Source organism: Ixodes scapularis, unplaced genomic scaffold, assembly GCF_016920785.2.
Source record: "Ixodes scapularis isolate PalLabHiFi unplaced genomic scaffold, ASM1692078v2 PGA_scaffold0__279_contigs__length_252992795, whole genome shotgun sequence".
Lineage (NCBI taxonomy): Eukaryota > Metazoa > Arthropoda > Arachnida > Ixodida > Ixodidae > Ixodes > Ixodes scapularis.
In genome coordinates this window covers 103,630,661-103,656,794 of record NW_024609835.1, presented here as the reverse complement: position 1 = coordinate 103,656,794, position 26,134 = coordinate 103,630,661, and the positions used below count along the sequence as shown (strand labels likewise).

Genomic DNA, 26,134 nt, shown 5'->3' with positions numbered 1-26,134 from the left:
CTGCCTACATCTCCAGCATTGTTTTTTTTAAAATCCAAATTACGGTTCACCATCCCTTTAAGGTTTGTTCATGTTAATGTGTCAATGTACCTCTGGGCAGGCAAGTAGCCAGGGAAAGGAGTGGGGGAGAACAATAGAGCACGCCCCCCCCCCCCTCCCCGAAATCTTAAATTTTGCTGAGACCTCCTCCTACACCCCCCTACACCCCCTTCCCCTCTTCCCTCCCCCCTCTCTGAACCAAAACCCTGGCTACGTGGCTGCCTCTGGGTCACGACAAAAGTCACTGTTCCGGTTTCCAGTATGGGCCATACTACTTGTGCTTTTTAGATGGAGGATATATTGCATTTTCATAAAAGTAAACGATGTATGAACCTGTAGATTTTATAGGAGGAAGGAGGGCAGCTGAAGCCTTTATGTTTCCCAACGAATAACGTCTATGAGTTAGGCTATTTCAAAGTGCTGACATTTTCTTTTTTTTTAAGCAGCGCTTGCAGTATTTGTCGTGGAAACGTTAGTACCGTCAATGCCAAATGCCGCCGCAAAATTATTTTATGATACCGGTGTGTTTGTTGAACTAATTTTTGTCAGAAGGTTATATATTTTTCTTTTGAATTAAAAAACATGAAACAATAAAATTAGACACCGAACTTTAGAGAAAGGGAATCTAATAAAGGGTAAACACAATAAACCCCAAATTTGTAGCAAAAAGTTAACTTCAAAAAACACCCTCCGGATCTAAAAAAAAAAAAAAAAAAAACCACCGAAAAAACGGAACTTTACATATATGTTACCAAAAAGGCTACCATACGTTAGTTAATTAACTGCAGTTATAGTGACGGTAAAAGGGATACTTAACCGAAATGTCGAGCTCACAAAACAGGCTGGACGTATAGGCGGAACGCTGCAAAATCCAAACATATCTTTCATACAACGATACCTTTAACGGATCGCCCTAATTTCGGAAAAGAAATGCCCAATTGAACACGACCGACGAGGCCGACGAGACATGCAAGTCGCGATTCCCATTCCAATTCTCTCTCCTCCTCGCTACGTCCTGTCGAGCTAGTGAGCCGAAGCTAGGAGGGGAGAAGCGAGGGCCGCTTCCCCTCATTCTCAAAATCTCCCGGAGGACAATGACGTCAAAGATCTCGCTTGACCGCGCCCTTCTTTTCCAAAACTACGGCCATCCGTTTGAGATGTTCATGCACAAGTGATGTTTTGGTGTTCGTAGCGTCGCGTTCAACGCTTCTGCGGCCTCATTTTGCGAAGTCCAAATTTCGGTTCAGTATACCTTTAAAGACCGACGACCAGTTCGCGCTTTCCACTTTTCGCCCGCTTACTCCTCTACCTCCATCCCTTTCCACACACGCCCGCCCCTCTTGGTTCCTTCTTTCCATCCTTCGCTTCCCTCGCCCGAAGGCGTGGAGAGGAGGGTCTTCTGCCTTGCAGAATCTCGAGTCTGGTCGTCGGCCTTTAAGGCTAATTTATAGCCCGACGTTTTAGGCGTGTCGGCGCGCAGAGTTCGATGATGCCCAGGTTATGCTGGCTGCCAGCCACGAAATCATGGAGGTAGGAAGAGGAAGAAACAACATTGAAGACAGCCAAACAAAAAAAAAAAAAGAAAAAAAGGAAAATCGCAAGTTATGCCGAAAGTAGAAGTCACGGTCGGCGAAAACGCTTCCAAGGGCGACCAAAAAAGCTGTATCCGCCCAATCAGTTGTCCTTTCCGTCCAATGGCGTCTTTTGGCCTTTTCGCCTTTGATCGTCGTTGGGGACGTGTTCCTAAAAACTGCTCGTCTCCTCCGGCTTCACTTTGGGTGGCGTCATGCCTCCTCCAGAAGTTTCCTACCTCCATGCTCAAGATAAAACCATGTCGCCACCGGGTGGCCGAGATCGTAAACATACACAAGTCAGGACACTGCATCGTTTTCTGCAGCGGAAGTACGTTGAGAAGCATGGATCTCGTTTCTGCTAGGATGCTCTTTACATTGAGAAGTCTGGATCTCGTTCCTGCTAGGATCCTCTGTCCATGAAGAACACTTATAAATTGTCTTTTGATAAGGTTCTACGCTTTCACGTCTGTAGAAATGAAGCAAAGCGAGAAAACCCAAGTCCAACACTTCTATACTATTCCTGCGGGGTTTTGTAGAATCGCCAGTTCTACGCAGGTTTCTTTATCTCGCAAAAAAAAAAAAACTATAGCTTTCTGAATGCAATAAATGTTAATTATATCTAGTTCTCAATTAAGAAAATAGGGTCCATTAATCGTCGTCCTTCTACCGACTGATCAGTCCATTTATCCCTTTAGTTGAATGATCTTCACCTATATTTATATGAAAGTTGTCCTAGATGGCTTGTAGCAAACTTTAGTAGAAAACAGTGTTCCGCAGGATTGAAGACAACGGTGTGTTATTAGAAGCGCCTTAGGAAAGTGCAGAGCTGTTCTTAGTTCGCCCAGCAATTATTAAGACTAATTAATCAACTTCGAAAATTAATCCTCGGAGGGCCGACGAGCGAATTGAAAAGTAGTAGGGTGGGGGGGCATGTAGAAACCCCCAACTAAGGTGTTGGCTAGATGATACGCTTTATGCGCTTCTTTTAATTTGCTTAAAAACACTAATATATATATATATATATTACTTGACAACGCGCCCGCCCGTCGCGCTTTGAGACTGGCGGCGTGGTCCGTGAAAGGCTCGTCACTCCGTCAAAAAAGCAAAACTCCCATTCTGTTTTTCTGTTTGAACACGACAGAGAGCCGCAGCGAGTCGTGGCAACACCACCTAGAGGAGAAGGCCAGCACACGCCTCCGGTGACGTCACGGCAGCAGGCTGACGAGCGCCGCGCCATAGAGCTGAGCTGAAGGCTTCGCGCGTAGCTTTTACGTCGTAGAAACGCGGGTTTTCGCACTATTTATTTTAGAGCGCAGCTCTTAGGGGCCCGTTTCCAGCCTGAGCGGCGTCGGCGTAACCGGGGGGGGGGGGGGGGGGTCACGTGACCCCCGAGGTCACGTGACCCCCCCCCCCCCGAGGTCACCTGACCCCCCCAAGGTCACGTGACCCCCCTCCCCCGAGATCACGTGACCCCGCCGGGGTCACGTGACTACCCGCAGGTGACGTGACCCCCCTTAGTACCCTTCCCTACTCCTCCTCAAGAGCTGCGCTCCAATTCGGCGTTACAGGGATTTGTAAACGGCTTTTTTATGAGCTAACGTGAGAACTGTGAACGCCGAGTGATATAAAGAACCAATTTTAGAACGCAGGAAAATTCTTATAACCTACAATTATTGTAGTGAAATACAAGAAAGTGATATCTTGAGACAGATGTGTTACTTTTTTTAAGCGATAAACTTGGCGGTGTAATTATCTCTGAACGACATGGGACTTGTGTAATAAAAAAGAATCCCTATGAAATGACAATAATCGAAGTAGTAGGACCAGATAAAACAAACTAAAGTAACAATTGGGTAAATGATGCAGAGGCATTCATTTCATTTAATTTCATTCACCTCAAAGGCATCCAAAGACGCATTACATCAGGGGGAATTAAAAAAAATAAAAGAAAAATAGTAATTGAACATAAAAAAGACACCAACAAAAAGAAAATGCCACACACACGCACAAAACCGCTTATTAGCATGTTCTTGTTATGATGCAGTTTTACAAATCAAAGTTCAGTTACACAAATTGATGCACTTTTTCAATGAAATGGGGTATCTCTCAGTTACAATTTGGTCAGGTAGTTTGTTACTAGTCAGTGTTGCAAAGTACTAAAGAAGAGGAAAGTGTAAGTATGGCACTGAAATGGTTCAATCTTGAAGGAATTATCTAATATGGATGATATGAAATTGGCAGCCCAGCACTAAGTAGATTGAAAATTGGAATCTGGGTAATATACATCTTGAAAAAAAAAAAAAAACCCAATCAGACTATTTTTTGCCTTCTTTCTAGGTTAGGAAGATTTATGCTAGCTTTTAAAGCGGAGACACTAGCTCCGGATGAATAATCACAACATATAAAACTGTCTGCTTTGTTCTGAAGATTCGAGCCTCTAAGTTATTGGTAACTTAGGTGTGGATTCCAAATTATGCTCGCATATTCTAATGGTGGGAGGATAAATGTTTTGTATGCGAGTAGTTTTGCTTTAATAAGAGCTAGATCCCTACTGAAAAATCACATTTTTATGAGAAACTTCTGTGTCCAATAAACACGTATAAATCATACAAGATATATAAGAACATATAAGAGCCCTATAAGAACTAGATTGGAATAATATAAGAAATTTGTAAGAAGTTTCTTATATATCTTATATAGTTCTTATATGGTTATTATATATCTTGCATGATTCATGCGTTTATTGAACACAAGAAATTTCTCGTACAAATGGCTTTTTCACAAATTAAGTGTTTTTAGTGCGCTATTTGTTATTTGCTCAATCCATGATAATGAGTCTGTGAAATACCCGCCCAAATACTTGTACGACAGTGAGTGTTCTAGTGGTTGGGAAAGTAACGAGTACTGGGTTAGTGTTTTAGTGGAGGACTTAATTATGGACATTTCTTGGCATTTATATGTGTTAATGTCCATCTGCCATAGAGAACACCATGATGATATTGTATCTAAATCGTCTTGAACAATATTGTGATTAATATAGGTGTATTAATTTTCCATTAAATAACTCAAGCATTAGCAAAAAGTCTAATCGTCGATTTAATTGATAATGGTAGGTCATTGATAAATATTAGAAACAATACAGGCCTGAGTACACTACCCTTACGGACATCTGATGCAACAGCAACGGGACCCGAATTGCCAGACAAGTATAAAAGTAATTACATTCTAAAATTGTGATGTGCAGGTTTGAAAAATGTATTGCACATATTTTGGAAAACTTTTCTTAGACCTGTGATCAACCTGCATAGGTTCAGCAATTCAAAGCACTCTGCCTGCTCAAATATAGTACTTGTTTTGCAGCAAGCAACCTATCTGGTTACTACATCAAAAAACACCTGTGACCTATTTCTTGGCAATGTCATAATGTGAAAACTTTATATTTGCAACAAATGTACCGCAATACCCGAGCGTTGCCCCATATGCAGGTGTACTTCGACAGTACCGAGTGTGTGAAACGACACAGTTAGGGCAGCTAAAAACAAGTTTTGTACACAAACAGAAGTGGGCATGGGAGCTTCATATTCAAGGTTGCTTGCATTTACAATGCAGAAGAGTCATAAAGAAGAAATTGGTCACCTTTGAACACTGCGAAACGAGCCTCCTGGTATCCATAAGTTCTGAAAATATCCGTCTTGAAAAACATTTATACACATACATCTTAGATGCTGTAGATTATGTGACACCGAGACACACAATATCTGTGCAGCATGTTGGCATTTACGTTGTAGCACCACAAGACACCCAACAGACTGCTACAGGGACACCGATTATCTGCACACACACACACACACACACACACAGATCGACAGACTTCAGAGAGCAGTTGCCTTTGCATGAGGATGAAGCGCAAGCATGTTGCTGGCCGGACACAAACTATTTTGTTTAGCCTTGCCCTCTTAGCGTATCTTGCAACAAAGGTTTCTCAGTTGAATGTTTTCACTGCAGTCCAAAACATGCTTCAGCTCGAACTCACGATGGCTCCATCATCACAGGCGTCGGACATACTCTTCCTTGATCCGAGTTCGCTTCTCGACATCCGTGACAGTTGGCAGCGAGTGTCATTGATTGAGTTTCAGCTTTTCATTTCTTCTGTTTGGCATTCTTGGCATTAATGCAAACATTCATTTCGCTACAGCATTTACACCAGCTCTGTCTTCCTGTGCGAGCAAACTGTAGCCAACTTGTTTCGTGCTGTCGATGCGGCCTTGCATTTTTCGCCCCTTATGTTTTTCAAGGTGGTGTAGACTGCACAGCTGGCCACATAGCCCAAGGCCGGGAGGCTGTGCCTTATTTTTTTACAGCCCAGGGCCACATTGCAGGTATACCACGTTGCAGTAGGGCGTCAAGTATCCGCTCGCTTGGGAAGATCTTTCTAGTTTCCATTGCTAGCTCTAGTGACCGTTGACATTGTGCTCCACAGCAGTATTCTGTTTTCATCTTCGCAAATGTGCCTCGTAGACACGTGATATTAGAAGCAAGCCAGTTGCCTATACATTCCGAAGTACTCTTTCAAGGTGTCAGTGTTCAGCTTGTCCCTTGGAGGCCGTACAGTAGCCAAAGTTCGTCAAAGCAGTATCCGGGATGTGTGACCGCTTCTGCAGGAAATAGAACAAAAAAGGAGGAAATTATAATAACATAAAGAAAGGTAATAAAATCAAAAATGGATATAAAAAAAAGAAGAAAGAATGCTCTTCTTTAAGCTGAAGTGGTTCCGTATTTGACAGAAAACACTGGCAGTGTTTCGATCTGGTATTTTGGATCACAAACATCAAAATTATTCTTGAATTTGATGTGCCGAATGCGCTATAATAATAATAATATTAATATAATAATAATAAAAATAATAATAATGATAATGCTTATTGCACGAGCACATAGAACCAGGTACAGAAAATAATAATAATTAATAGAGCTTCCTGGTGTGTGGTGGATTTCCTTGGGGTGCCTGAAGCGGCTCCAGCTAAATCGTTAATATATGGCTCTGGTGTATGCATAAGTAAACTGATCAATGAATCATATTCCTGCTTGCGTGCACTCCAAACTACAGCTCAGAGACCCGCTAAAATATATATCTTACTAGCTAGCTATAGCGGATCATTTCTGCGCTCCGATGAGGATACGCAGAAACGACACAATGTACTTCTGTTGTTGTTGTTGTTTTTTAATTGATGTGCTGGTTGCAACCGCGATAACCTATCACTTGGGTACCTTGCGAAAACATTCCAACCTGAACTCATAAATAAAGTCATATTTATTTAGTTCTGCACCTGCAAGTAGCACCAGCATTTGAATATGTTGCTTCCAGGCCACAACCAAATCACTCCACGCATGCATTCAGCGAAAAGTAAAAACAAAAAAACGAAACCCCGATCATAAAAATTAAAAAGTTCTCACCCTGCCATGCCGTCAAGGAGCCAGATCTTCCCATCGATTCGCTGTATAGTCCACGCTCTCGTAGTTATCCTTGCAGAAACTCAAATATGGACACTTTCACATCCAGTTTTCCGTCAAGGCGCGGATAAAAAACATCTGTACGGAATGACAGTACCAGTGGCGGATCTAAGGGGGGGGGCGGTGGGGGCGATCGCCCTCCCCCCCAAACGCCTCACCAGGCAACCCCCCCCCCCCCCTCCCGGGGTTCTTCGTCAGCTCGAAGAAAAACCGTAAGCAATCGACGCGAGAAACAAAAGATTAAAACAGCGGTGGGTGGACGCGCCTGCTGGGCGCTTCCAAAGTGGGGTTTATCTCCGTCAAGGTCACGGTACGTCTTCCCGACAGGGACGGCGCCAGGAGTTTCGAAGTGGAGAGACAGTGGGGAGGCGCACCAAATATCGGGGTCCTCGACTGCAGGCACACTTCCAAACAAGACCAGCACGTCGAGCACGGGGGGAAAATACCTTCAACTTATCTAGTCCCCTTTCTCTCTCTCTCTGTCTCCCTCTCTCTCTTTGGGGGTTGTCTGCGAAGAATTTGTGCCCTGAAAGCTCCCAAACGCAGACGTCTAGCAGCCTTCCTCAGGGGTGGCGGATTATCCTTCCTCTCTAGCGGCCTCCTTTTCATCACTTTTCGTTTGATGGTCTCTTCGTGGTTCTGGGCTTGTCTTTTGGCATGTCTTTTTTGGCTTGCTTTGAGATGCTGTCGCCCACGGGCTCACTAAAAGTATCTTATTGGCACGGTGTGCTCATTGCCAAGGGAAGTGCGGAGGGGACGTACCGGGAGGAGACATTCCAGGGGGGGGGGGGGGGGGGGGGGGGATGCAGCTTGTACAACCAGGAGACCAATTGCTTTTCTTCTCAACTGAGAGAGGAAGTAGATGCTCTGGGTTCAGTGTAGTCTGGGTCTGAGCTTCTCCTGAAGACGCTCCGGACTGCCCCACGACCTTGGCTTAAACATAAGCCCACTTTCGCCCTCGCCTCCATCCCTCACTGAGGATCAGCGCCGCAGCGCGGAATACAGAAAGAAGCCGACGAGCGCCAGAAGGGGGAGATGTTTCCTCTAATGGGCTTCATACTGCCTGCGGTACGACTTCTCGTGGCGGGAAGCTAATAAAAGAAAGATAAACGGTGCGAGCACTCTAAAGGCTGGAGGCTGCTTACACGGGGTCCTCAAGCCGACGCCGTAGGCATTTATTTGTATACAATGCCGTTTCAACTTAGGGTGGCGGGACATATTTTAGGAAAGGCGCCCGCTACCCCTTGTCTCCCCTTGGCGCCGTCTTTTCCAGTTAAACGCGGCTTCCGTGGATTGACGGCAGAGCTTTCGCGCGGCTTTGCAGGAGCGAATATGTGTGTGTCGAACGGACTTGGGGAAAACGAGACCCTTTCAAAGATGCGGCTATACATAAATTAAATAGACAGTGCCTGTGCCCGTTCGAGTGAACACCGACTCCCAAACATCCATGCTCCAGTCGTGATCGGCCTTTAGCCCAGTTGAGATTCGCCGACCTTACAACCGCTCTGCCCTGTCATATCTCTGCACCTGTCCTCTCGACCCTGACGAATGAGCTAACTACCCAGAAACAAGTAAGTGTTCCTTTGATACAGAAAATATCCAGACGAAGTGCAATTGAATATAATTTGGAAGGATCAATTGCTGGTTTAAGGTCTTGTCTAAGTTCAAAAGTTATAGTTGCCGAACTGCAACATGCTTTCAAAAATATTCAACAATTATTCGCTTTCGTTCTCTCGAGTTGCATCCAGAACACGTGAAAACACGAGTTTGGGTTGGCAATGCCGCATGTGCTGAGCTCTGGACATTCCAAATATACGGCGAACAACCGACGAACTTGCCTGGCAGCGTTCGTTTCGCTCGCTGCGTCAACAGTGTTTTGACGCCGCGAGCAGCGTCGAAGCCGCCGGGCCATTTTTGTCGCTTGTTTGCAACGTACTCGCTCCGCTGATTTAAGCCGCTCTTCCCGTTGCCGCAGCAGTTGAGCACTAGCTCCAACCAGAATGTCTGCCAGGGCAATGTCTTTAAGCTGCCCTAAATCGACTGCTCACGTAGTGTCGGTCTGAAACCCAAGTTTCAGAAAGGATAGTGTCACTACAATTTTTGAGATACTTACTTCTAGCGTGGTCACCCGAAAGGTTTTAATTCAAAGAGCTCATCCCCGTCAGGTAAACCGATACATAAGCTCTCAATTTCTATATTATGTTATCAGAGTTTAGTAAAAACGATAACTCCACAAAAAATATAAACACTCCCCCCCTCCCCCCCCCCCCCCCCCCCGCCGTTTTACACCGAGGAACCGCCCCCCTTAAAATGGAGGTCTGGATCCGCCCCTGCCGACAGCCGAAATGCAGCTTTCACGTCCACACACGAGGCCGCGAGAGCACATTCCAAAATGTGCTCGATCTCACTCGAGAGTGACCCTCGGCGTCCAAAAACCTACTCGCTTCCAGAGTTGTTTTGGTTGATTCCTCCAGCCTTATTGTCACGTGACCCAACCCGCAGGAGTAAGTAAAAAAAGCCGTCGAAGAAAGGAACGGGACAAACGACCGTTGGGAAAGAAAAAAAGAAAAACAAAAAAAAAAAAAAAACGCGACGCCGTGGCGTTTTTTTGTTTTTTTTTGCACCCCGTCAAGCGTAGAGGGAAAGGAAAAGTAAAAGAGAACGTGCATTGCAAAGAAGCCAACTGTCAAGGGGAGCCTTGCGGAGAAGCGCACTACCAGTTCAGCCTACCCTATTGAAAAAGGCCAATATGAACTCGGCTTATTGGAAATATTGTATTCCAATGAAGTTGATGGAAACCAATAAAATCTTATTGTTATCCGATTAAGCCAATACGCACGATGGGAATTCATATAGGAGCACAATATCCCGATATAGTATGCGGTTATTGGTATACAACAGGGTATTGGAGCACAATATCCCGATATAACTTGCGGTTATTGGTATACAACACGATATCGAAGCACAATATCCCGACAGAACTTACGGTTATTGGAATAGAATACGACACCGCGTGCATATTGGTGACCGACATGGACATACTGTGCGGCCACACGATATATAAATATCGGTCGTCGATCACGGGCCCAAAGGAGAATACAATATCGCGTGGATAAATCTCAGAACAAATTCCAAGTTACCAACATGAATTACGTCGGCATATACCGCGGACTAAGAGGATACGTAACACAGTATTGATCGCCCGTGAAGCAACATGTGGATATCGGTACGCCCGTATATATACGACATCGCGTGAATGATATCGTAGAACAGCAGGAGTTACCATACGGCAATACGAGAGAGAACGATATTGGAGGTGGATACACACAGAACACAAACGTTCCGCGTTGCAAACACATTCACATTGATCGAAAGCGCAAGTGTACGTACGGCACACAGTACACTCAGCCTCGAGCGCTTGAAATGCTAGACAACCACCAAACCATTCAGAATAACTAGCAGGGACACCCGCGACCTACCTTTCAATGAGAAAGCCCAATAACGACGTGCTCATTGGAGTGATCGTTTTCAAACAAATGTTTATTGCAGTTTTAATGCAACAAAAGTTAGGTTACCGATGTTGGAACCCAAATCGAACGCGATACGTGACAATGTCAGTTCGCACGATAAAATAATGAGGATTAATGGGCTTGACAGGTCACGTGCTTCTTACCCGCACATTTATCGATATTGACCCACCTTTCTGGGTAATCCTACGTCGTACACAAAATCCACAACCACACACGAGCACATTTCACCCACCACTCTTCGTCGCCTGTTTCGCAAGATTCACATACTGTAAAAAAACGACGGGAAAAATACGTGCATTTGCGCCATCAAACGATACTTTACAGACTCGTTTTATGAGAAAAGTTTCCATCGTCAACCCGCGCGCGCGAAATCTCGAGCGCTCGAGCTTCGGAGGCAGTTCGAACTCCGAAGGTAGGCGGAGGCGAGCCGAGCGAGCCGCGAGTAGCCCATCGAGCCAGACGAGCGGCGGAGCGAGCCGCCGATCCAGCCAAGCCTAGCCGAGCCGCCGAGATTGCGCGATTGCGCCATTGCGCAGCGACCGCGACCGCGCCAACCCGGCGAGACGGCGGCGATGGCGGGACCGACGGATGAGAGCTCGTCAAGTTCGTCGCACACTTTGCTTGTGGGTTCCAAGTGAAACCAACGCACTTTCAATCGCTTCGAAAGGTACGTGTAGACGACTTTATTACTTGCAGCATTGAGTGCTTTGGTATACACAGATCAAAGTGAACACTGAAAGACAGAAGGGAGACATGATGTTTTGAAATCGCAGCTTATTTGAACGCATGCGTCCCTTGCTGAAAGCGTCTGGCTGTGCTCTGCTGCAGACGTCATTTCGACTGCGTGTACTCTGATGTAACGTCAGTCAGTGTTTACACTCGGCTAGCTTCGCTATCTTGTATCTCATGTGCGAAATAGACGTAGAAACCAGCGCCTCGTCTCTTTCGGATATTCAACCTCCAGCCCCTGGCTCCCAGCGTGCTTACCGGCGCAAACCGTTCGACGTGTTGGATTCGTGGGCTCGTTCGAAGAGGCGTTGTTTAACGCTCACGAGTCGCCGAAGTGTTACCGGAGCTTCTCTTTACGAAAGTCGCGATCGACGCTGGGCTCTGAGCTCGTACTTTTTTCTTCCCTGGTAGATAAAGAGTGCCGGCCATTCATCTGGGGTGCCGACTGGCGCAGTACGAAGTTGAGAAAAGCTAGCGAGTCTGCCAGATTTTTGTGACGCCGCCCAACTGCTCTGCTACCGGCTGCGCTCAACGAATAATGTAAAAAAAAAAAACGCGTTTTCTACTTTTACATTTTTTTTTTGCCATGTTTCATTTCAGTCGCCGCAAAGTAAGTCGCGGCCGTACGTCGGTTGACTCCCGATTACTGTCTCTACATCGTAGATTGTCTCACCACGATGGTGCCTCGTTGGTGTGATCTTATTCTGATATCGTTACACCTTGCTTTTTCATCTTGGCACACTTCTAGACGACCATCTACACGTTGCACTCCTTGTCGACATGTCGCTGGTGTTAGAGACAAATCTGAAGTCGCTGTTTGCTCACTCCTTGGTGCACATATTTCATGTTCAACATCAGGTATCTGAAGGAGGCACCATGAAACCCTGGAGCTTGTTTAGAGATACCTCAACATACTGTATTCAAGTGTCGTTTTGTGTGTTATAGTTTTCTACAAAACCAAATTGCACTTTGTTCGTAATATACCCTATAACTGTTCACTACAATTAAAGTTGCTATGAAACATTGGCCACGAGAGGAGACTCGGCCAACGCAGCCTGAAAATTCCTCGCATAAATTTCTTCCTGGGTCATTTTGGACATTGATAAATTTTCTTGTGAATAATGAGTGTTATGCACATGTGTTCTACTTTTAGTACAGGTACTTCAGTTAGATAAACCCCAGCAAAGGCAGCAACACAGTCTCATGGGGTCACACCAAGGATAACTGCATTCCTGCTCGAGTCCCGAGTCTTGTCACCAAACTTCACTGAACATAATGGTACATTCCGTTTCCTTAACTTTTTCTTTTGAAATGTATTTTTTTTTTATTGTTGCTTATTTCTATTAAAAAAAGGGTAGTACAACGTTTAAACACGCAATGTTTTTTTTGTTTTTTTTTTTGTAAAATGTGTAGTACATCGTTTAAACACCCAAGCGTTCATAAATGGTCTCTGTACCAGACAATAGGGTGTCTTATACTCTGTTTCATACTTAGCGTGCAACGCTGTCAAAGGTACTAAAGTGGTGCGCATGAAAAAATAGAAAAAGTGTTACTCCGCGCGTTTCGTGGACGAGTGGTAGAAGGCGCTGCTCTGGCGATATTGACGTCTCGGTGGCCGGTGTTCAAACCCAATTTACGCCCAAAGTTTTTTTTTTTTTTTTTTCTTTTTTAGACATACTTTTTGTGCAAGATTGTGCGCATTGACGAAGTGCATATTTCAGTTCCTCCTTCTTGATTTTTATTTATAAGTCGCCGAGAGGCCAGATTTCTACCATCTGGTCTGCCGCTTTGCAAGTGTTATTTGCCTCCAGCACCGAGTTATATTTTTCTTTCGTGCAGCGTGGAATGAGGAATAGCCCTGATAGCGGCCTTGTCCCAAAATTTATAATAAGACGTTAATCGACAATAGTTGTGGCCTGTACAGTTTATTTTGAAATAGCCGTCAAGGGTAGGAATCTCCCTCACGGAGCACCTGCGATGCACCTTCAGGCGAATGGCGTTCTGTGTGAACTTGTCATGCTTGACGGTCCCCGTGCTCGAAACTTTCACGATGCGAGGTCTTTGCTTCGGGGACGCCACTTTGCCAGATAGGCACTGCGCCTTGCAGTTCGCGACAGTACAGGGCACACTCCAGTGTCGTTACTGGCCGTCTCCAGGACTTCACGACCGAATTCTCCGGGAATGTGTTCTTGTACTCCCGTACACATTGGCGATCATCTGCTTGCACTCTTTCAAGATTTTCGCACAACGAATCTTCGAAAACATCCGAGCAGGAGAGGTACTTGAGCTTGCTGCGTAAGACGCCATCTTCTCAAAACCAGCCAGTGCCACACAACCCGAAAACCCACAGCGGCTGCCACACGGATGAACACGAAAACAATTTAAGGTGGTTTACATTATCTTTTCCTTTTTCTTGAAAAACATTTGTGCTCCGTTGAAATCATAACACCACTACCAGTTACTAGCCCCGAGGAAGCACATTTTCCGACTTTTTAAAATTTTTTTGCAGGGGACGCACTATCTTATGGGGCGAACGTAGGCACGGTCAGCAATGCAAACCGGTGCGCTAGATTTGACTGCGTTGCACTCTATGTATGAAACAGAGTATAGGATCGCTTCAGACGGGGCAACCTTTCCAGCAATTTTGGGGCTGCTGGCGGGTTGTTCCCTAGTTTTCCCTAGATTGACACGAATTGCTGAGATCGGGTCCGGCTCGAAGCGGACGAGCAACTCTGACTACTCGGAGATGTTTGAAGCGGCAGCAGCCAATCAAGAATGCAATATTTTCACATGGCACCCCTGTGGTCGTGATGATGAGAACTGAGGACTTAGTTCTGGTTTGAAATGGATCATTTTTGAAAATAAACTGTTTCAAAAAGATGAGTTAGTATTCTCAGCGCAATTTAAAGATATAAAAACATGTTTTTAGGATATAACTGTGCGTCTAAATACTGTAAGAAAAATAAAATTTCATGATGATGATGGCAAGTCGTAGCAATTTGGTTGCTGCATGTGAACGCGGGCGGCCCGTGTTGCTGGTGTTGCGACATGAAGTTGCTGGGCGAAATTGTTCCGTCTGAAGCGGGCTTTAGGGAACTGAATTCAAGGGCGGTGGAGCTCTGGGTGCAAGCCCGCCTGGAAAAAATGTTTTTTCTTTTTTGCCTTTTTTAGCATTGAAATAGATATATATATATACATATATACTTTTTTTAAGTTTTAACATATAGATGCATTATTTACACACTAATTCATCTTCAGAAGTGCTTTTATTCACACTCTGTGGCTTTCTAGTGCTTGCAATTGCTTCTCGGTGAGCTAATGCCAGCTCTGCGAAGGGAGAGGGATCTTCCCACGCTTTGCAGGCTGTAAAGCTGTGGCTTGCACAGCTCTAGTGTGTCACACCTCGCTCACTGGCTCTATCGCGAAGCATAGGTGCTGCATGAGTCGCGCCACACCGTAAGCCCATATACAGTCGGGTGACAAACCTGGGACCATTTGTCACTGCACTCAGCTATCGTATGGTGGCATGGTCGGGGCATGAAGCAGGGGTACAGCTTGGAAATGCTGATCTTCATGACATTTTAAACACATTTTTCATTACTTTTGTGTTGAGTTGTCAGCATTCTAAAGGTGAGAAAGCAAGCAGCAGCGACGGCAAGAAAAGAAAAATTTAAGACCGCTTTCGCCAAGAATCAATTACGAGCACTAGAAAGGCATGGGGTGTAATTAAAACGCTTCTAAAGGTGAATTAGCGTATAATTTAAGTACTTGTGCCTCAAAAATAGAAAAAAAAAACAATGTAAATATAGTTATACGGATAAAAATATACACCAGGAGGACTTAAACCAAAACTACAGTCTGTAAGTTTGAAATTTGACACCTTAAACCACTTGGCCACCACCCAATTTTATTTCCAGGTCGTTCATCGAGGTATATGAATTTTGTTTGCAGCTGTCGGCTGCAAGAGAGATTGCCTTATTTTCATTTACTTTACTATTCCCACCAAATATGACAAGTGATAAAGAATAGAACCTCATTTGGTTGGCCGAGGCACTGTGCTTGCATCAAGGCAAACTAGCCTGTCTTGCTGGGTTCATATTTTGTTTCATCACCTGTTTAGGATTCTGTTGTCGCTCATCAAAAGAAGAAAAAAAAAAACGGACTAATTCTGACTTATTCTGGTGTGCAGGTACCCTTGGCAGTAAACTCTGCTAAATGGGCAAAATATAGATATTTTTTTAGCAAATATGCATCGTTTTAGCAAAATGAGCTACACTATTTGACTAACGTGCAACAGAACGAGCCTCTTCACTTGGGTCTTTTTTCATCTCTCGTAGACACTATTTCCTAACCTATGGAAACAGCGCCTCGACGCGCTGTGTGCGTACAGAGAGAGAGGACGAACGCCCGGACTGCGATGCCGTCTGAACCTTATAACGACTGAGGCGCGCGATTACGCAAATACACTCTCTACAGACAGATGGTGCGACCTTTGCTCCAGCTTCAACGGTAATATGAGCGGACCGCGCATATGGCACATCTTTCGCAATTGGCAGGGCAAAGCCAAGAGACGCACCGCGGCGCAGACAGCGGCTCTACGCATGCGAATCTCGGAGGAGCAGCTGGCGCTCCAGGCTGGGGCAGTGTTCTTCCCTCAGCCTGCGGCTTCACCGGATCCCACCATATACTCCCGAGACTCCGCGACACCGTCCCAGATGATCGGAGATTTCCAGGCATTGGATCTCCAAACACCGGAGCAGGTGGGCATGGACCAACCGTTTCAAATGGGCGAACTTCACGCAGCTTTAGCAAGGGCGAACGCCCGCAGCGCACCTGGCCCAGACCTGATAACCATCTCAGAATTGCGCAAACTCCCTGAACTCCACCTCCAGCTTCTCCTTGACGCGATCAACGAAATTTGGACGACGGGCAACTTCCCGAGCTCCTGGCGCGAATCCCTGGTGATACCGATCCCAAAACCGGGCAAGCCACCGAATGAGCTCACTAACCTCCGGCCCATTTCCCTTACCAGCAACCTGTGTAAACTCACTGAACGTATGGTCCTCGAGCGACTCATGTGGCATCTCGAGAGGAACTACCCTCTCCACCCACATCAACTAGGATTCCGCCACGGGATGAGCACGCAAGACATTCTCCTTATGTTGCGCCACCAGGTCCTTGACGCCTACTCGAAAGTGCAGACGAGAACGGTGGTGGCGGTGGACGTTCGCAAGGCCTTCGACACCCTCCCTCACGAGGCGGTCATCCAGAGCGCAGAGCTTGCCGGAGTGTGCGGCCACCTTCTCAATTTTGTTAAGAGTTTCCTGAATGACAGAACGTACAAGATCAAAGCCGGGGACTACATTGGACCCGCTCAACCGAACAGGACCGGGGTACCGCAGGGCGCGGTCCTCTCGCCCACCCTCTTCAACCTGGTCATGGCAAGACTTCCCCCACTCCTTGAAGCGGTTCCGTCGCTGCAATTCCCCGTATACGCCGATGATGTCACCATCTGGGCAACGACGGGATCGGCGGGCGAACAGGAGCACACGCTACAACTTGGCCTCGACGTCATACAGGGCTTTCTTCGGAAGGTGGGCATGACCGCATCGGCCGAGAAGACCGAATACGTCGTGGTTTTAAACGGGCCCCACAGAAAGACCGAGGCGGTCCGCAACCAAATCGCCCTCAGCATGGCCGGCCAAAGGATACAGCGAAAACCCTCCGTTCGGATCCTGGGAGCCTACATAGATCAAGATGGCAAAGGCACCACGTGGGTGACGAAAGTCGCCTTGCAGTGCAGATCCCTCCTCCGCCTCATCCGTAGAATCACACACCTCCAGTGGGGCACGCGGGAGAGAGAAACGCGCCAGCTCGTCACGGCGCTGCTTGAATCCCGTATCCTCTACGGCTATAACTATCACGTCCTCACGCCCAGGCAGGCGGAGCAACTCGAGAAACTCAATCGCGAAGCCATCCGCATTGTTACCGGACTGCCTAAGTATACGCCCCTCCGGGAGCTGTACGCACACGGCGGCATGAACCTCCTGTCGGAACTCGCCGAACAGGCGCTCCTCGCCCAGAGAGACCGCCTCAGCAGCTCGACAGCTGGGCTTTCCATATTGGAAGAGCTTGGCGTGCCTCCCAGTCTGGACGTCCGCCCGGCAGACGCGCACTCGCCCCCTCCGTGGGCCGCCCGGGTCACGCTTACCGACGGAAAACCCCTCCCACGAAACATGGGACCTGGAACGAACAACTCGGAGCGACGCAAACGCTTTGCCAAAGCGCACACACGTAGCGTCGCGCACAAATCACCGCCTACGCACACCATCATCTACACTGACATGGCGGAGACCTTGCTGTTGACTACCGGCGACGACGGGGAAGGAGAGGACAGAACCCCCAAGCACGTCCAGGCGGTCGCGTGGGTCGACACCACCCATAGCATTCCGAACGCGGCTGCGCTTTCGACCACTGAAGACGTCGACACTACGCAAGCGGAACTCATGGCACTTCTCCGAGCATCCCAGTGGGTTCTTCAAACTTTTGCACCAACAGACATCCCACACAGGCTCCTACTGTTCACCGACTCGACTCGCGCGTACGAAACTTGCAGACGAGCGAGCGGGAGCCCCTCAATGTACACGGGAATAGTCGGCGAGTTGCTCGCCGCGTTCCTAGAACTTCGAAACAAGCTCAACATCCAAGCTACTATTTCCTGGGTGCCCGCGCATGCGGGCATTGACGGCAATGAGTGGGCCCACAGCGAGGCGCGAGCAGCAGTTCGCCAGATGGCATCCGCGCCGAACGCATTCCACAACTCAGCCGGCGAGGCGGCCGGCCCGGCCGACCCGTCTGTCGTCAAGGAGAGTGCTAAACAGCGAAGGCGGAGAATCCTACGGCACTTTCGTGAGGAGCGGGAGGAACGCCCGGACGAGCAGTTGCGTCCCGTTCCTCCGATGCCGAATGACCTACCGAGGAGCACTCAGACCCTCGTCCGCCGCCTCGCGACCAACACTGTCCTATCCCCGGCGCTGCGCCATAAGTTCTTCGGCGAGGATCCTGACGAGGGGGCGTGTCGCCGGTGCCGGAGTGCCGCGACGGCTGCCCATGTTGTCTGGGAGTGCGAGCGCCACGCTAGCCTTCGGAAAACAAAACTGGAGAAACTCCCAGACGAGATCCGTCCGGCGACGTATGTCGATTGGATTCTACCCACCAGTCGTGACAAGACGATCGTCTCCCTGCTGTGGACAAAGCTGGCGGAGTTCGTCTACGACGACGACGGCCCCGGTGGACGACTTTGCAGCAGCCGAAGGCGCTGGGACCAACACCCACCCAGACCGCCATGACGGCAACGGCAGATCCTTAGGCCCGCACCGATGCAGACGACAATGGTGCATTATATGTGTGTATGGTATATGTGTGTGTATATCTGTATATGTATGTATATATATATATATATATATATATATGTATATGTATGTGTATACATATATTATATATAACAGGGCAATAAAGAACGTTCTAACAACTACAACAACTGCTTTTTGTGGTTTGTATCAGACTTTTGTATTCTGTCCGGCCAAAGCATCTGTGTTACACTAAGACTGGGTTCTTTAGGATATCTACAGGTATTCTTCGCAGCAAATGGCTTCCAATCAGGAACACGAGTTTGTTCTCGGCCACCGAGAGCAAGTATATTCAAGGTGAGCTATTGCCCGCCTATATGAGTTTTGTATTTCATTCCTCTTGAATGCCATAACCTATGTGTAGTGGTCTTGCATTAGTATTTTGTTGTCTCTCTTCTGCAAAAACACCCGTTTGACTAAGACCGGGTTCTTTCTTATACATGCAGGTCTTGGTGGCAAGAACCAGCCAATCAAGGCCAGAAGTTTGTTTTTTGCCGCGCATGGCAAGTGTTTTCAAGGCGAGTGATTGATGCCTATCTGAGTTGTTTGTTTTATTCCTCACAGACACTCTATTTCCTGTCTGTATAGTGGTCATGTTTCAGGCTTTTGTGTCTCTGTCCGGCCAAAGCATCTGTGTTAGACTAATCTTTAGGATATGTGCAGCAATTCTTGTCAGCAAGTGGTTGCCAATCAGGAACACGAGTTTGTTCTCGGCCACCAAAAGCAAGTATTTTCAAGGCGAGCTATTGCCCGCCTATATGAGTTTCAGCATTCATCAAGGAGCGCAAAATCAAAGCCCGGGGGTTGGCCATTGCAAAAATGTTGACTCGGAAGCGCATAGGGAGGAAGCTTTATAAAAGTATCCACCTGCTTCTACAAGACAAACAAAAACTAAGAATGTGGGTTCCATTTGAAAAAAAAAAAAAAAAAACATTGTCAGCCCGAATTAACTCGGGGGCGGCACGGAGCAAACAAGCCACGGTACGAGTATGCTTGGTTCAGGCGTTTGTAGGGGTGGTAGATGACTTGGTGCTTTCTAAAAAAATATTTTTTTTTTCTAAAAGTGTGGTGGTCGAATATTCAGGGATGGGCATTGAGTCGGGATGTTAAGGTAAAAATTTCATCCACATGCCGGGATTCATGTGCCTTGTCCCCCTAGCGAGGGGGACAAGGCCTTCAAAATTTTGGGTTCACAAAAGGGGTGCGTCAGTATTGACGTCTCATTTTACATCATGCGTCTCAATTTAAAAGGCACTATAAATGACATGCCTGAGATTCGTTTGGGTGTACTTCCTCTCAGCAAGTATATGGTTCTGTCTCAAAAAGGTCTAATTTGATGTTGACCGCTCCTCAGGTCTCCACCGACGATTCATCAGGACGAGACCCAACCGGGACACTAGGGAGGAACGGCTTAAGCAAGGGAGGCTTCATATACGACAGCTTCTTGCGGACAAGAAACGAGAATAGATAGATGGTGGGTGTTTCATTTGCTATGCCTTTTGGCGTGCACATTATGTTTGTTATGTTTCAAGATTCCTGCAGAGTTCGGTTTCAACTATTGTAAAATACCGAGCATGCGTCCAGGTCGCAGAGGCGCCTACCCTCTGATTCGGAACGATCCGCAAATAAGCAAAGGGCATACCAGACACGCATCCACCTGTTTTGAGCCGTGCTCAAAATATTGAAAGAGCACATCAAGCGCCAAGTGCTGTGGCGTCTTTGCCACAATAGCGCCAGTCGCAGAGCTGACAGATCCGTGACTGGCGCAAGCCATGGCATGGCCTTTGGGAACCAGGGAATCGAGATTAAAGAAGTAGCGCAGAAATCGGAGGCGAGTGGTGAAGGTGAGCAGAGTTAACAGAAAACAAGGACGAAGGGAGTTCCGTCGCATGAGGCATCTGTGTCCCGTGCATGTAATTTTGAGTGTGCTGTAGGTGGCTACCCAAAAAAAATGTTACTTGGACGTAACTAATCGCAAATCTCCCTTGCAGTTTCCATGGCCCACAAGCCAGCCGGCGCCAGTTCGTTCTCGTTCAAAGGTGAGGATTCTAGATTTTCTAGACTGCTCTGAAGCAGCAATACTGAAGCCAGACAAGCGGTACGGCATATTTAATTGACAGAACGACTGGGGACGCTTTCACTGAAGCTTGTTTTGTTGCAATACACGTGTGTATTGCAGCAAAACAAGCTTCAGTGAAAGCGTCCCTACTCGTTCTGAGCTCCGTCAATAAAAGGTGCCGTACCGCTTGTCTGTCTAGCTTCAGTGTTGCTGTAGGCGACAAAACGTGTGCCCAGTTTTGTCACAAGAGGCATATTATGTCACGCACATGTAATCTTGAATTTATCCGGCTTAGTGTGCTGTAGGCAGAGGTCGGCATTTAAGGTCGCCCTCACTCACCCTCACCCTCACAGCCACACTCACCTAAGCCCCTCACTCACCCTCACCCTCACAGCTACACTCACCTTCAGCCCCTCACTCATCCTCACCCTCACAGTCACACTCACCTTCAGCCCTTCACTCACCCTCACTGAACCTCACGGGCCCTCACGCACTCACCGCCCTCACGGCCCTCACGCCCCTCACGGCCCTCACCACCCTCACGGCCCTCACCGCCCTCACGGCCCTCACCGCCCTCACGGCCCTCACCGCCCTCACGGCCCTCACGCCACTCACCGCCCTCACGCCACTCACCGCCCTCACCGCCCTCACGGCCCTCACCGCCCTCACGGCCCTCACGCACTCATACCCCTCACGCCACTCACCGCCCTCACCGCCCTCACGGCCCTCACCGCCCTCACGGCCCTCACGCCACTCACCGCCCTCACGCCACTCACCGCCCTCACGCCACTCACCGCCCTCACGCCACTCACCGCCCTCACGCCACTCACCGCCCTTGCGGCCCTCACACCCCTCACGCACTCATGGCCCTCACGCCACTCAGGCCAGCTTCAGATGGGGCAATTTCGCCCAGAAACTTTACGTCGCAACACCAGCAACACGGGCCGCCCGCGATCACACGCAGCAACCAATTGCTGCAATTTGCCATCGTCATCATAAAATTTTATTTTTCTTGCACTATTTATACACAATTACGCGTTATAAACGTGTTTTTATGCATTTAAATCTCGTTAAGAATACTAATGCACCTTCCTGAAACAGTTTATTTCCAAAAAAAAACGATAGGTTTCAAACCAGAACCAAGTCTTTCGGTGTCATCATCACCGGCACGAGGTATCACGTGAAAATTTTGCGTCCCTGATTGGATGTAGCCGCTGCAAACGTATTCGAATTGCTCCGAGTTGCTTGTTTATTTCGAGCCGGACCCGATTTCAGCAATTCGTGTCGATCTAGAGAAAGCTAGAGAACAACCCGCCATTAACACCAAAATTGCTGAGAAAGATGCTCGATCTGAAGGGCGCCTCACGCACTCACCGCCCTCACGCAGTCGTGGCCCTCACACACCTCATGCACTCACAGCCCTCACGGCCCTCACTCACTCACCACCCTCACACCACTCACGCACTCATGACCCTCACGCCACTCACCGCCCTCACGCCCCTCACGCACTCATGGCCCTCATACCCCTCACCGCCCTCACCGCCCTCACGGCCCTCACGGCCCTCACGGCCCTCACGGCCCTCACGGCCCTCACCGCCCTCACCGCCCTCACCGCCCTCACCGCCCTCACCGCCCTCACCGCCCTCACCGCCCTCACCGCCCTCACCGCCCTCACGGCCCTCACGGCCCTCACCACCCTCACCACCCTCACCACCCTCACGGCCCTCACGGCCCTCACAGCCCTCACCACCCTCACAGCCCTCACAGCCCTCACAGCCCTCACAGCCCTCACAGCCCTCACAGCCCTCACAGCCCTCACAGCCCTCACTCACCCTCACACTCATGAATTTTCCTGGTTCAGAAACTCACTCACCCTCACCTCACCTGTGAAAATGAGGGTGAGTGAGGGTGAGTGAGGGCCCTCATGAGTGAGGTTTGCCGAGGTATGGCTGTAGGTGGCTGGTCAAAGAAATTGATACTTGGACGCAGCTAATCGCAAATCTTTCTGACAGTTTCCACAGCCTAAGAGCCAGCAGGTCCCAGTTTGCTTTTCTTCAAAGGTGAGAATTCCAGATTCCCGAAGCAGGAATACTAAAGCCATGCGACCGGTACAGCATTTTTAATTGACGGAGCTCAGAACGACTGGGAGCTCCTGCATTGAAGCTTATTTTTCTGTAATACAAGCGGGCGACATTGACCCGTGCCCAGTCATGTCGCAAGAGGATATCTGTGTCCCGCGCATGTAATTTTGAATCTTTCAGACTTAGTGTATTTTACATGGCTATTCAAAGTAACTGCTACTTGGACGCAACTAACTGCAAATCTCTCTTCCAGTTTCCACGGCCTACAAGCAAGCAAGCACCAGTTTGTTTTTCCTCAAAGGTGAGCATTCCATATACTCTAGTTAGGTGCGAAGCAGGAATAGTGAAGCCAGACGAGCGGATACGTTTATTTAATTGACCGAGCTCAGAATGACCTGTGGCAGTGGCATTGAAGCTTATTTTTCCACAATCAAACGCGGACATAATTTTGAATCTATCCGGCTTGGTGAAGGATTGCTACTTGTCGCAAACTAATCACAAATTTTTATTTTGCAGTTTCTATATGGCTACAGCTAGCAGGTGCTGTTTTCATTAAGGTGAGGATTTCACATTCTGTTTTCAAACATCAAGTTTTTGAATGAGAGTCCTAAACAATTAACTTTCTTTTGCAGTAAATGCCAGATCCTCCAGTTCAGGAATGTGTTAAATATATTTGGTATGGATAAGACCAGTGTGTTGCTTCTTTATTCACAATTCGACAACAGCAACATTTTTTTAATTTATCACTCAGAAATACACACAAGAAGAGACTGCGTTGCAGAGAAATGTTGCGCTGAACGTGATATTCCAACTCGTATATAGTTTTATTGGCAGCCGATATAATATATTGGATTCCAATATCCATAATACGCTGAGTATATTGGAATCGTAAACCCTTATTGGATCCCCATACGACACATGGGGATCCAATAAGGGTTTATACGGTATTGGATTCCAATATTTTCAGCGTATTCTGGATATTGGAATCCCATAACAAATCCTTATTGTAATACAATAGAATAAATGTAATGTTTTCCAATACACTGTCTATATTGTATTGCAATACAATAAAAAGATTGTTTACCAATATCCATAATACGCTGTTCATATTGGGGTTTTCCAATAGGGTACTCATGCCGACGCTCCTTGAAGGGAGAGAGGGAAGCGCTGCGGCTTTCCATCTAGGTGGTGTTGGCCGTGGTGAGTCGGAGAGGGGGAAGCGATGTGGCTGGCTCTCCTGCCCACCGATGGAAATCGTCTCTGTCCACGTGCTCGGAAGATTTCGCTGCATTCGGCATTGCATTCATTCCCGTGCCACGCCTTTCGGTAGCCTTGACCTCATCTCCACCCCGCTCGTGAACGCGATTGCTGGCATACAGCGGTTTCGTCATGTAACACTTCACGGGGCGAGATGCCGTAGCTTGCCGGAACGGGTCGTGGCGAGGACTGGAGTCTTCCCCGTTTTGCCGTGAACTTTCTCCGGTTCTCTACTGCCGCAGCGCCAGTTTGCAAACCCCTTTAGACACGCTCCGAAGGAACGAAGCCTATCTTATCACTGGCGCACTGTCTGAGAGAGGGCTTCGTTTCGGTTTAGGCCCCGAAGATAAGCACGAGCACCTGCTGCCGCAAAGCCGTCTTGGACAGCGTGCCAGTGATAAGGTGGACTTCGTTCCTTCAAAGCACGTCTTTGAGCGCTGAAAGCGCGACGCACAGTCGCGTTGTCACTTGGTAAAGTAATCAACCGTTAGTAGTTTATAGAGTGGTACATTAGTTTGTCAGAAACATGACGTCATTTTTACCCACTGTAGATACGAAATTTTGCCAGTGCAGCACAGCTCCGCACGCCGGTATGATGTTTATACACATCAAAACAGGCAGAGGTAGAGATTGATCTTAGGATCCCTGGCTTTTGCGGGGCGAGCGTTGGCCCCACGTACTCCCGAGCTGGGATGTGTCACCAAACTCGGCCACCAATCCCCCCTTGTCACCTTTTCCAATTTATTTAAGGGCTTTCGTTTTTGGCTAAAAACAAAGAAAGTGCGCAGAGCGTATCATGTAAAAAACATCGTAAATGGGCGTTTCTCAATGCGCTCTACCAAATTCCAATTCACACCTCAGCCCTTAAATGAATAATTAGAAAGGTTACCTAATTAGTGTTAATTATTTAAAGAACTAGGCGCACCAAGAAAAATCTGTGCACTCTCGTAAGACAATTCCTATATTTACTTTTACCTTTATATTCATACGCAACCGACGCTACAAGCTCACGAGACCAATCAAACAGCGTCAAAAGACCATAATCGTGGTGTCCATGGTTTTGTACGTGTTGTGTTCTATCACCGCTGAACCAATCATAAACAGAAAAGGCCTAGTGACTTGTGCTTGTGACACTGCTTGATTGGTTTCACCACCTCGCAGGGTCTTTGTGCCTTTAGGCTGAAAAAAATCGTAACAAAATAAAGTTGGTAAAACTCTCGCCAAGCGCTCCGTTCATTTTTTTTAAAGTTTGGTGCAAGTTATCTAGGGCACCCTGCATAAGAAAAGAGATAAAAAAACGCATGTTTTCAGTACCTCATTATAAATGACACAATATTTTCATTTTTTTATCGTTTAAGCAGAGGTAGACATTTTAGGTCACTCTCACTCAACCTCACCTTCACAGCCACACTCACCTAAGCCCCTCACTCACTTTCACCCTCAAAGCTACACGCACCCACATCCTCACAGACGCACTCATCTTCAACCTTTCACTCAACCTCACTGAACCTCACGGCCCTCACGCACTCATACCGCTCACGCCCCTCACGCACTCACCGTCCTCACGAACTCACGGCCCTCACTCCCCTCACCGCTTTCACGCACTCATACCCCTCATGCACACATGGTCCTCATGCCACTCACCGGTTTCACGCCCGTCACTCACTAACCGCCCTCGCGGCCTTCACGCACTCATACCCCTCAGGCCCCTCACGCACTCACCGCCCTCACGGCCCTCACGCACTCACCGCCCTCGCGGCCCTCACGCACTCACCGCCCTCGCGGCCCTCACGCACTCACCGCCCTCGCGGCCCTCCCGCGCTCACCGCCCTCGCGGCCCTCACGCACTCATGCCTCACGCCCCTCATGGCCCTCACGCCACTCAGGCCCGCTTCAGACGGGGCAATTTCGCCCAGAAACTTGACGTCGCAACACCAGCAACACG

General features: G+C 47.9%; 1 protein-coding gene across 1 annotated transcript; it reads left to right on the top strand.

The window, feature by feature from the left end:
* Positions 1 to 16,983: 16,983 nt before the first annotated feature.
* On the top strand, positions 16,984 to 18,805 carry LOC115310426. Its single transcript, XM_029968814.2, has one exon. The coding sequence runs from the start codon at positions 16,984 to 16,986 to the stop codon at positions 18,730 to 18,732; it is 1,749 nt and encodes a 582-aa protein (XP_029824674.2). The 3' UTR covers positions 18,733 to 18,805.
* The last annotated feature ends 7,329 nt before the right edge of the window (positions 18,806 to 26,134 follow it).

Coding starts and splice junctions, on each gene's coding strand:
- LOC115310426 (XM_029968814.2), top strand. CDS start 16,984: ATGACCGCATCGGCCGAGAAGACCGAATACGTCGTGGTTTTAAACGGG.